The sequence below is a fragment of the Aspergillus nidulans genome, chromosome VII (assembly GCF_000011425.1).
Source record: "Aspergillus nidulans FGSC A4 chromosome VII".
Classification (NCBI taxonomy): domain Eukaryota; kingdom Fungi; phylum Ascomycota; class Eurotiomycetes; order Eurotiales; family Aspergillaceae; genus Aspergillus; species Aspergillus nidulans.
In genome coordinates this window covers 2,650,997-2,663,075 of record NC_066263.1, presented here as the reverse complement: position 1 = coordinate 2,663,075, position 12,079 = coordinate 2,650,997, and the positions used below count along the sequence as shown (strand labels likewise).

Below are 12,079 nucleotides of genomic sequence, written 5' to 3'. Positions count from 1 at the left end.
ACATATGATAAGTGAATTGAGTATTAATGCGTTGAGCGGTTATATTTCCAAACTTATAACCTGCGTATTCCTAGCCCAGACAGGTTATACAGTTGATCTGGCAGCGTGCATCACAGGTCAAGCAATGGCTGCCTCGATGCCTTATCTTCTAGCACGAAATTGTCGAGCGTGATTTTCGCGGCTTGCGGTAGGTGTTTCGGCTGTGCTGTGCCATCTTGGACTTCCTTTATTATTTTTTCTGCATTAACCTTGTCACCCTCCTCCTGAAGAAGTCGCGCGAGGTTCAACCCTGAGCTGGCACAACCCTGCGCCCATCCAACACGCCACCACTCCATAGCCAAAGAGCGGTACGCGCTAAGTGGACGCGGTCCGAAGTAAGAGAAGAGTTTAGCGAAGAAGCCCTCTGGATCATTTGCCACTTCCCGATCCGTTACCTCTCTGTGCAATTCCTGCGTTCCTGGCTTGTCCGCACTTTCGGCAGGCCGCGCTCCCCGCCGTGGATATTGTCCTGTCGCGACGAGGTAGTAGTAATTGCCTAATTTTCGGCACGCGTCTTTGTATCCCGAAGCAGCCGCTTTCCCCATGTGCTCTTCGTAAAGATCCATTTGATGTCTCTCCTTGCAATACTGCGCATAGCGCATCAGCATACTGGGATCCTGATACTCAATCGCCCCGAGACGCATCGCGGCTTCTTCATCGGTATCAAGGCTCTCAGTGTTGGTATCAACAACGCCCTTTCCATTGGCGCGGCGGCCACGTCCAGCCTTCTTCTCCTCACGTCTCAACCACATGTACAACTCCCACGGCGGTTCAACCATCCCATTTATCGTGGGGTTCTCGTTCCTGCGGGGGTGCGTTCGGCTCGGCTCGATCAGCCGCATCACTTCCTGGACTAGCCTAATTGCCTCCCGGTAATGACCTCGTAGGCCTTGAAATTTCGCCCAGAGAACCATGGCCCGCGGGTCGCGCGTGTCGCGCCCCTCTTCGTCCCTCTCTGGCCGCGTAGCGAGCATCTCAACCAGGGCAATGGAGGGTGTAAGTCGCGGCTCTGTATGGAACTTGGCGTCGTAGATACTCTGATGTCCATGGCACATTTTGAGTTGCCAGGCCGCGACGCGGAAATTCGCCATCCGCACATTGGCAAGCTGGCAGGAATCCTGCAGCCACCTTTCCATCCTCTGGTCGCCCCGCAGGACTTCGCGGCCGATATCATAAACGACATCCACGTGTACTCCTTCGCCTAGATTACAGGTCAAAAACTAATCAGCAAAAAAGGTACAGAGTACGAGGTAGACAAGTAGGGCGGCGAAGCAAAGATAGCAACGGTGCCATTATCATATCACATACCTTCGGCAATGCCGGTGATGGCATCCCTGGAAGGAGATATGGAACTCGCATTCATGATCAGGGCCGTCCCAATGCGCTTGAACTTCCCCGGTGTGACAGACTTATCGATGACCCCGTCGTGTAGCATCTCACTTGCCAGACTGAGTCCGCGCACTTTGAGGAATTCCAGGCGGGCATTGACTGCCTCGTTTTGCGTCGGTTGCCCTTTAGGGGAATCATTGAGGAGCTGGCGGCCCGGAAATGCGGGCTTTGCGCGGGAGAGTCTTGCATCGATTCTTCTTCTGGTAGAGGGCGCTGGATGCGCTGCGCTATGGGGGCAAGTGGTGTGGAAAGGTCGAGGACGAGGGAGAGAAGGATTGCGGTTGTTGGGTTTGCAGGAAGAATGCTCGCCGATGGTGAGTAAAATTGAGGAACGGCCAGGCGTTGTGAAGAGGAGAGTTGAGCGATCCAGAGGGCTCCATTGTCGGAGGGCTGGAGAGCGAGTACGTGACATTGTTGTTGCTGGAGAGGAGTGTGTGTAAAAGCAATGGGGCTGTGCGGAGAAACTCGATGGAGGAGAGGGCCGCGGATGGGCTGATCCAACTTACAGCGTTTAGGATGCTACACAGAGCAATCTACCTATGATGGAATTATCCAAAGCTCTGACAGATGTCCTATTATTATCATTCACACTCCTCCATAAGGTCATCTTAGTACATTGCGTTGCTGAAGCTGGGTTTGCCAAGTTAGGATATGCGCTAGTACCAATAAAGCTAGATCATGCATAGGCTTAGATAATGGTCATACCATTTATGCTATGCCCAATTGTTGCTGCAGCCCTCGCCTATTCAACGGACCCAGCTACGCCGGGTCACGACATGCTTCTTTTACTGGGCTACACTCGTCAGTTTCACTCGAACATTTGTTTGTTTCGCATTGTGGTGTCCAGCCTTAGGAGATCCCAGAACCTGATACGTTGACAGAGGACCAACAAGGGAATTGTTTCGATAAAAAATGATCATGCGCGCATTACCAATCCAACTCTCGAGCAACAGAACATCGTCAGGGGGATACTCTAGGTAGTCTAGCCTAAGGGATAAAGTATGTCACTCCTGTGGATGTGCTCGGTAAGGTTTCTTTGCCTGTCGAGAGAGCAGCGGAAATATCCGTAGTATTGACCTCTCGAAGCGGCCAGCATATTACTTCCTCCAGCATATTACTTCCATGCATCAGCGTAGTTGACCGTCCTCTGGCAAAGGACAGTTTGGTATATGGTGTGACTAATGTACCGCTGAGAAACTCTCGTGGATGAGCCCAGCAGTAGCAAAGGAAGCCCAAATTTTCATGGAACAAAAGAGTCCAAACAAGTACATTATAATATACATTCGCTGCCTATCTCCCACTCCCCGGCCAATTTATCAAAACACCTTCAGAAGAGACAGAGATATATGACAGAAAGGAGAAAACACATCTAGCCAGCCGAGAGCAGGAGAGCAGCACACACAAACAGGACATGGCCATACTAATCACACCATTGAGAGCACTCATAACAAACACCGTATCGAGCCAACCCACAAAGTGTTTACTCCATAACAGCCTTGGCACCGACGGCCTTAAGTGTTTCGATAAGCTTCTCCGCCTCCTCCTTGGGGACGCTCTCCTTAAGCACCTTCGGCACAGACTCGACAAACTTCTTGCTGTCAACGAGCGAGAGGCCGAGAAGCGTCTTGACCTCCTTGATGACCTTGGCCTTCTGGGCGGCGTCGACAGACTCAAGCTTCAAGTTGAAGAGGGTCTTTTCCTGAGCGGGAGGAGCGGCCTCTTCTTCTTCGGCGGGCGCAGCAGCGGCACCGGGTGCGCCGGCACCGGGGGCCATGGCGAAGCCGCCGACTGGGAGGTCAGGGATGTTAAGGCGGGACTAATTTCGGCGGATTATTAGTTTTTGAATTATTATTTTCGGAACCGAAGTTTCTATGCGCAAGCGTAGGCAACCGGGGCAGCGGATCACAACATGTAGGGGCTGACTGGGGATGTTGGATAGGCTTACCTTCAGACTGGCAACAAGGTCGGCGGTTTCTAACAAGTTCAATTGGCTGATCTGATCGACAATCTGCGTGATCTTGGGGTTGGCAGGGGCAGCGGGAGCCTCTGTGGACTGCCATCTCCGGCTTATTGTTTGCTGATATGTAGCGGAAAGACGAAGAGAAGCGGATGGGCGGACGAGCTGTCTGCAGCATCGAGCTGCAGCCTGGGAAGTGATGGACATGTTGATGGTAATCAAGGGAATTGACAGTGGGGTCGACGCGATAAGAAGGTGTAAGAAGGTGCGGTCGTGACGCTCTCGTTCGATTCAACAATTTGAAAGGCGCAACTGAAAAAGAAAGTCGACTTCGGGATGGAAAATCTGGTACCGTCACGTGACACAACACCAGGTTCTATCTACGGCTCGATCAGACTTTAGGATATATGGTACAATCATGCTGACGATTATATTCTAAATTATAGCTGCCGGTAGATGTAAATTAGATTTATAGTAAAATGCTTGTTGGCTTCACGGCCACGATTGAACTTGCTCCTTCGCCTAGCTTTCCTTCATCTTCCAAAGACCATATCAATACATTATACATGAAGGTATAAACAGTATCTAAATCAGAGCACTTTTCCCCAGGTTATTCATCCCGCTGCTCTGTTGGTAGCCATGCCACATCTATGCGCGCTTGGTGTACCTCTTCATGGAACGTCTCTGCTCTTTCTGCTGCTCACGCTCGAGGTATTTCCGCTGCTCTTCGGCATTCATGCCACGAAGAGTCCGTTCCCGCTCCTCCTTCTTGATTTTCTCAGCTGCCAACCTGCGCTCTTCCGCCTTCTCCTGCTCGTCCAAGCGTCGCAGCTTCTTGATCTCCTCCTCACGCACGTTCCGGATCTTTCGCATCACCTCGGGGCGGAAGTGAGCATGGCTAACGAGTCTGTCGGGGAAGCGCAGGAATTGGTTGAACAATGGCAGAGTAGAGGCATAACCGGAAGCGGAAGGCGCAAGATATCCGGCAAGCTGAACACGCTTGCGGGGAGCGGTTTCCTCAATTCTGAGAATGAGCGTTAGACGGGGCTTGAACGTGATACTTGGATAGGGAGGGCTTACTTGGTGGGCTTATCAACAGGCTGGTCGGAAACAATCAAATACTTGAAGTTTTTTCCTGCTTGTTCCACAGCCTGGATGAGCTCTGGGGTAAGGAGGGTCTCGGTGATTTCGGCGTTCTCAGTCATAACAGTTACCCACTGGGGCAGCTTCGCATGGTCCCGGGTGAAGGTCATGGACGCATCGTATCTATCATTGCGGAAGTTACGCATGTGGTTCTTGTGAACAATCGCAAAGATAAATCCATCATAACTTGTGTTGTTGACTTTGAGAGAAGAGGTATCCTTGCCCAGGACTGGAATCAAATCTTTCTCCTTGCCATCAAAGGTGTAAGCGGTAGCCTCAAAGGTTTCTTCGGGAGATGGCCAGCTATCAAAGAAGAAAGCAAAAACCTGGTCCATCCAGTAAGTCACCGGGTTAGCGCGCTTAGGTAGTCTGATCGCAACGTCAAGGAATGCGACGTTCTGACGGCCAGTCGCGTAGGTAGAGAACTCCTGCGGGGACTTCTCCTTCAGGATCGAGTTGGGGGCCGTCACGTCCACAGAAATAGACTCTTCGGATTTCTGAATACCATCAAAACCAACAACCGCGAACTCGTCTCGGAGAGCGCTGGCATGGGCCGCGGCCCACTCAGTCGCTCGCCGTCTGTTCTTACGAGTACCCCAGAAATGGAATATGATGATCAAGAGGATAATCGGCATGACCATTGCCTCCTGCATGAAGTCTTTTGGGGATGTGCGCTCCCAAACACGGTACCATTTCGTATACACAACCGGTTCGACCCCGTTCTGGCCTAGAGAAGGTGCCGATTGGGTGTTTAAAATAGGAGCAGGGGACGGTTCAGGCGCCTCAACGAAGTCGGCGAAATCTAGCAAGGTAGCCAAGTCAGTAAGCGAAACTGAGATCAAAATTCCGGTTTGACAGCAGGAGCGCAAGTCTTACCCCCATCCTCTAGCGCGGCCGAATTGGAAGGCTGGGCGCCGCCAAAAACGTTCTTGAAAACTCCCGCCATTGCAAAAGGAAGTAAAAGGCGGAGGGAGAGAAGTAGGCCCGGACGGAGGCAATCGAGAGATGCGGAACTGCAAACGTGGCCTGGGGAAAGGAGCAAAGCGAGAGGAACCCGGGGCGATGGGGGCAGGTTTAAGTTGTTGGGTTAGGGTGGCATAATCAATTGACGTTCGCCGCAAAAGCCTAGTTTGGTGGAGCCCAGACCTCCAAGTCCACCATTAGACGCGACGGCCAAGACTAATCGAGATATCAAATCACGCCGCAAAGATACGCAGTCTAAAGCCCAGTAGGAGCTGATGAACCCAATCTATATTGTAATGATGCACCAAGAAATATTCTCCATGCAGGCCAAGCGGAACAGTGTTCTCAAGTTTGCTTACCCCTCATAACGCAAACTATACCACCTAGAACTACCGGAAACCTCCGACAGGCGACGAAATCAAGAAAATAGACACGTAGAGGAAAAGGCAGAACAATGGTGGATTAGTGAGAGAGATGGTATCTGCAAAGAAAACAACTCCGCAAACGAAGCATAACGCCAGATATTTTTAACGGTGCAAGCCCAGACCTCAAAAATCCAAACGCTCCAAAACAAACCAGAGGTCCCAAGCTCGACCATATGGAATAATTAAAAACAAATAAGTTCGTATCGTTCGTTAAATACTCCAGACCCGCCGGAGGTTGGAGAAGAAAAAAAAAAGGGAAGCGGAGAGAGTGAACGGCAGCAACAATCCCTGCCAGTGCGGATAAGCGCTCAAACATAATACAGGATGCTGCAGCAGCAGCATCAGTGGCCATAGGCCGGAGGCGGAGCCTCATCATGGTTCAGTCGGTCCCAGAACGGAGTGCACGTGCTAGAGCCTGGCATTTTCTCGTCTCGCATGCGGCGCGCAATTTCTCCGGCTAGTCTCTCAACTAATGCTTGATCGACGAGATTCGAACTCGCTTTCTCATCAGCGAACGGAAGTATTGTAGACGGCAACTGCTGCGGTGCCTCGGGTTCAGGTTTCTCAGAGCAGCGTGTCATGGCAACATGAGAGCGCATCGTTCCTCGCGGAGTGGCGTCCACGTCGACATCGGATCTGCGACGTGCAGAAGACGAAGACTCCCCAGATTGCACAAAAGCATCGGCGCCTCGGCGAATACCGGGTCGAGAGGTACTGAGACGGTGCCGTTCTGGAACGGGCGGGAGGTGCAGTCCAGTTTCTGGCGAAAGAGGTGGTGTTACCGGGTCATCTGGCTGCTCCCTCACGATAGGTAGGGGCGCTGAATAAACAGATGGCGCACTGGTGGATTCGGTGAAGGCACTCTCATCGCTGACACTCGCGGCATCGTCGGTTGTCTTAGGACGTCGCAGGTCGACAACACGCTTCTTTCGCTTCCTAGAATGCACCTTGGAGCGGCTAGATCCGGTGTTCAGACCGTAGCTGCTGAAGCTATGTGTCGAAGTCGTAGAGCGGGTTTGCGATGATACCATACTGGCGGTATCCGGGAACGAGGATATATTGCCGACCTGGGAATGGGTCCTAGAAAGCGCTGGGCTCGCTGGAGAAATCACGCCCGCAGTAGCCTCGCCGGAATCAGTCGGAGATGTCCATGCGCGATATACGACTTCTCGGATTGAAGGTGTGAAAAGCGACAACGTCCGCTGAGAATCAGTAAGGGCAGCAAGACGCAAGAGGTTCTTTTGTGAGAATAAAGAATGTGTTTCGACTGAAGATTCAAGAGAGAGCGACGCAATATCGGATTCGTTCAGAGCATTTCCTAAAGCGTCCACTGGATCCTGCGGAGGGCTAGCCAACGGATCTTGACCGGGCCCTTCTGTTCTAGAAGCGGTATCTTGAGTCTCCAATTGCTCTCCATCGCGATATTCTGGGACCCATAAGCGGAGAGATAGGCGATGGATTATAGCGGGGAGCTCGTCCATGAACAGTATTCGAAGTTGCGCTTCTATCTCCTTCTGGAGAAAGTCTCGGACGAACGGGATCGAGTCGAATGTCGAAGAGACCTTGAGCGACTCCAAAGGATCATTCCGAAACACTACCGTGATCCCTTTCTGTTTTGAGAATACCAAGACGACGAAGCCTGAAAGTTTGAAATCGGATAGGGTTATTTGTAGAGGAATGGTGAGAGGCGTCCTGGTCGAAGCCCTAGGTCAGCAGATACGAAAAACGGATGCGCCAGTAAATACTCACGCTGCGGCTAACGGCAACGGCGACGCAAACGACGGTCTTGTCAGAAGATAGGTGTTGAGAGGATTCGCTTGGACTCGAGTCTTGAGGGTCAGGAAGGCGTCTCCGGAATAAGACATTTTGAAGATGCCGCGAAACCGGTCTTCCGCTAAATCCCCCACCTCCAATATCTCCAACTCTGGTGGAATAGAACCGAGATTGAGTTCTGTAACGATGATATCGTCAACGATGATTGGAGGCTTTGGCGACTTATTGAGAGCCGCCGTGAGAAGGTCCTGGGCGCGAGTGTAAAAATTCGCGTCCGCGGTCAGCGGCGACCAGTTGAAGTTGAAGGCCATCGCGAATCATTGAGAAAAACGTTTCTCAACAGCCGCGATAGGTCGGGTTTAGTATCGATGATGGGCGACAGTCGGCCTCCTGAGACTTCGATGAACGGGGAGGAAGGGATTGAAGAAGGGAAGAATGGACGGGAGCCCAGGCTTTCTTCGTCGCTGTGGGGGCGCGGCGATAAGCAGAAAAAGGGAAAAAGACGGGAAGAAAAGGAATCCCGAGGATCACTCGCGTGATCGGCGCGACAGCATCATCTACGTCGCTGCAGTCCAGAATGATCACAGAAATATTGTTGTTAATAATAATATATCTTTTATATATTGGTTTTTTGACCCTTTGACTCAAGATTGTTTGTATACAACGACAGCGCCTACGATATTGCGTTCGTTGTGGTTGTTTGGCTATCCTCGGTCATGAAGCCGGAGCGACGGGACGACGTCACTGCGCAGAGCCTTCATAAAATTATGGAGACAACCATTGGAGCACAACCACCCAGACAGCTCCGTACGATCTTATGATACAATATCGACTCACACAAGGTGACTTCTCTCCACCCCCGTCCGGACTCCTCCGAATACTCCGGGCTTCGTTCTTTGAGACTTCTAGAAACCCTATATGCTTCTCTATCGCGGCTCTGTTTCAAGCATATGGAGAATAGGATACGTCGACTAATCGCGTCTTAGACCCTGTCCCGCGTCGAGGTCCTTCATTTATGGTAATCAAGACTACTCACCTTAGCTGCGCTCTATTATACGATCCGGCTGAGCACCTCACCCGCTCGCCTCCCAAGAAGGAAAGTAGCCCTTCAAATTCAGTACCATGGCTCTCCATTCACCACGCCTGACTACCGCAAAACAGCAAATGCATCCGCCTTACAATGATCTTCATCATACGTACCCGGCGCGTAACTCAGTCCAACCTTCCATTTCGGGCAGACGAATTGCCTAATAGCTATAAGCTACTCGCCGCAGACTTACCCCTTGGGCATTACCAGAGAACGACGCGATTCAATACCAGGTTGTTGGGTTCATACAAGATAAACTTGGCCTGTGGCATCAGTACCCCAGGGTCCTAGTAATCAAGGAACCTGGGACTGGGAGGCAAATGCTGGGCGGATGGCCGCCGCTAACAGCCGTTGAGAGCGTCTTGGATCCGGTCATACGGAGGATAGCGGTCAGTGGGCTATCACGTACTTTTGCCATAGAAGGTTTCTTTACACTTGCTGGAGTTGAGATTTATTCCCAATTTCGCAAGGGCATCCCAATCTCGTTAAGGGCATCCTTCGAGGATATACTTCAGGCGCTCAAAGCAGCTACGTTAGAGAGATTTCGGCGCTGACCACCGAAGCCGGCAAAGTTCACTTACTGCTATAAGACGCTCGCTGTTAATTGAAATGTGATTGTAGATTTTTCCATACTATAATGTATAGTTACTGGCATTCATAGTTTGAAAGCTCCGTCAACAAAGGCACGTGCTTGACTTCCACATGAGGTATTACATAATCCGCCTACCCCAGCAACGACACGCTAGTCTCTTTATCGAAAGAGGTCAACAGGCTCAATCCTCGGCCAGCACTGGACGTACACCTGCAGACTAGACGCACGACAATCGGCTGCGGCCTCCAAAATCGCTTTTTCATTGTTGCTCCCTAGCTTCCTACCGACAAAGCTAAGATATTCAGAGCTCTACGAGCTGAATATTCGTGGCTGTTGGTGCTTTGCGAACCGGACAGTCATGGAATCAGTCCGCCCTCTATATATTAAGGACACTCCTCCACCGCGCAATACCGGAGCATCAAGCACACGCGCGCCCGGCAAGCGAAAGGTGTATGGCAAGCGACGAACTGACGCTCCAAGAGCTGTCTTTGAACAACGAAGCCCCGCAAAGACCCTGGATGTAGCGGACAGCGATGCTGTGCAAAATGCCGTTAATCTACTCCAGGCCAAGTTGGCCGATTTTAAGATTGACGAAACAAAAATAACGAAAAAGGTTCAGGAAGTGTCTAAGCAGAAGGATATCCATAAAGCGGCAGGAGCAGGTCTTTGCAAGAGTACCGCAAATGAGACGCCTATATCAAACCCTGAGTCGCTGGGGGACACTGTCCCAGCTCAGCAACCCGTCCTGAAAGCTACCCCAAGACGCAAAAAGAAGTATCAGACCATGGTGGAAGTGAGAGTCACCCCGAGGGTAATCCCTAAAGACCCGCAAATTCCTCCTACCCTGGACAGCTGCAAAAGGAGCACAAGAAAGATCAAACCGTTGCAAAGGCCCTCATTTGAGTATATTTCAGATGAAAAAGCAACTTCATATGTCCGTTCTATACTGGACCAGACCTTGTCCCCAGCAGCAGCGCAGGGTATTCAAAAATTTGATTCCTGGGCAGCGCGTGCGGGGGAGATGCTGGAGGTCGTAAAACTGGCAGAAGGCTCATACGGAGAGGTCTACAAGCTCAGGCTACGAGAAGACATATGCCAGAAGGAGATGTCCAGCTCCAGGTTGGCGCGCCTAAGAGCGTGCGGCAATGGCGTTTTCAAGGTTGTTCCTTTACGAGCCCAGAGCGGGCCTGGCTCGAAAAAGTTTACCAGCATCGAGGAGATCGTGGCAGAAGTCAAAATGTTAAAGTACCTGGACCCTATACCCGGGTTTGCACGCTTCAGGGAAGTCCACGTTGTCCAAGGCCGGTTTCCCGAAGCTTTCCAAAAAGCCTGGGACCACTACAGGAAAACAAAAGATGATTGCCTCAACCCTAACCCTTCAAGTAAACGAGCCTATCCTGATTCGCAAATTTGGGCTATTATTGAGATGGATGATGCTGGTTGTGAGCTTGAAAAGTTTTCTTGGTCATCGATCTTCCAAGTCTATGATATATTTTGGGGAGTTGCTATGTCCTTGGCTCGCGCTGAAGAATACGCTTTGTTTGAGGTAATGTCCCAACATCAGGAATATGTTTGGATTATATCTAATTGAAAACAGCATCGCGATCTCCACCTTGGCAATATTTGTATTCGAAGTACACGACCGGACGGTCTCATGCACCCGCCGTCTGACTCGGAGATCATATGCCAAGCGTACTCAAGTGGTTTTGGGCTGAGCACACTACAGACAACACTTATTGACTATTCGCTTTCAAGGGCGGAGCTGGTAGTCGATGAGACGTCAGAGACGCTGGAGGTGACATCTTCGGATCTGGACAAGAAGCAGATTTTTGATGCTATCGGCCAAGACGAAGATGATGCGCTCTTGAGAGACACTTATCGACAGTGAGTGACCTGGCCTTTCTTGACACTAACGGTTGTGCTAGGGCATAGTACTAATCGTTTGGATAGCATGCGTGCCCAATTATACAAGGGCAACCCAATTGACACTGAAAAAACACCCGATATTCCTGGAATATGGGCGGAATATGCACCACGAACAAACCTTATCTGGCTCCGATTCCTTCTTAAGATGCTGCTGAAAAACCGGAAGCATGAAACCTCAGAGCCCCCATCTCAAAACCAACGGCAGCCCCTTGCGCCATGTTCACCAAACAAGAAGATCAAGAAGGGAGCCAAGTCTGACAAGAAGAAGCAGGACGCTATTAATGGATTGCAGCTTGCCTCAGATGCCCACTCGCAAATAGTACAGCTGAAGCGTATTCTTGAGGAAAGACTCCTTGCTGTTCTGGAACTCTTGGATCTGGAACACGGGCACGAGGATATGTGCTGTTCTGCTGACTTGGTTGCCTTTGCTATTGATGCTCAGTGGCTTGATGAGAGGGATTTCTTCTTTGCGGAATAGTATAGATATACTAGAGGTTCTTCTGCTTTTCTTCTGCCCTGTGTGGCTGCAGTCATTGTGCGTTGCATGGCATTATATAGCCGGTTAGCGGTTGGCATGGTGTTGGCGTACATTTTGGGGATTGCATGAATATATTTCTAGGTGTTAGCACTGAATTTATGCCCAGTCTATATATTCCAACAGCTACTGAACAAAAAAATAAGTCAAAAAAAGCAAAACAAAACCGTAGAACGTTCTATGATGCACAACGGTAGAAACGTTATATCGTAAAGGCCGACTACCTAGCGCCTGATATCCCATAAATGCA

General features: G+C 50.7%; 5 protein-coding genes across 5 annotated transcripts, besides 1 other annotated feature; 1 reads left to right on the top strand and 4 right to left on the bottom strand.

Annotated features, from left to right (window-relative positions):
- Positions 1–12,079: part of a sequence feature (contig 1.32 1..435990(1)) that runs on past both edges of the window.
- Positions 111–1,840, bottom strand: ANIA_02058 (uncharacterized protein; the record flags this gene model as incomplete). Its single annotated transcript, XM_654570.1, has 2 exons — positions 111–1,240; positions 1,348–1,840. 2 exons carry the CDS (start codon positions 1,838–1,840, stop codon positions 111–113), a joined length of 1,623 nt encoding a protein of 540 aa, XP_659662.1.
- ANIA_02057 (mitochondrial nucleoid protein MNP1) lies at positions 2,576–3,592 on the bottom strand (the record flags this gene model as incomplete). The annotated part of the gene is made up of 2 exons (XM_654569.2): positions 2,576–3,244; positions 3,374–3,592. The coding sequence occupies 2 exons, from the start codon at positions 3,590–3,592 to the stop codon at positions 2,909–2,911; spliced, it is 555 nt and encodes a 184-aa protein (XP_659661.1). The 3' UTR covers positions 2,576–2,908.
- ANIA_02056 (CCDC47 family protein) lies at positions 3,834–5,531 on the bottom strand. Its single transcript, XM_654568.2, has 3 exons — positions 5,405–5,531; positions 4,466–5,330; positions 3,834–4,409 (listed from the first exon to the last, which is right to left on the bottom strand). Exons 1-3 carry the CDS (start codon positions 5,472–5,474, stop codon positions 4,034–4,036), a joined length of 1,311 nt encoding a protein of 436 aa, XP_659660.1. The 5' UTR covers positions 5,475–5,531; the 3' UTR covers positions 3,834–4,033.
- Positions 5,811–8,000, bottom strand: ANIA_02055 (protein mdm34; the record flags this gene model as incomplete). Its single annotated transcript, XM_654567.2, has 2 exons — positions 5,811–7,608; positions 7,666–8,000. 2 exons carry the CDS (start codon positions 7,998–8,000, stop codon positions 6,258–6,260), a joined length of 1,686 nt encoding a protein of 561 aa, XP_659659.1. The 3' UTR covers positions 5,811–6,257.
- ANIA_02054 (uncharacterized protein) lies at positions 9,727–11,772 on the top strand (the record flags this gene model as incomplete). The annotated part of the gene is made up of 3 exons (XM_654566.1): positions 9,727–10,914; positions 10,966–11,252; positions 11,319–11,772. The coding sequence occupies 3 exons, from the start codon at positions 9,727–9,729 to the stop codon at positions 11,770–11,772; spliced, it is 1,929 nt and encodes a 642-aa protein (XP_659658.1).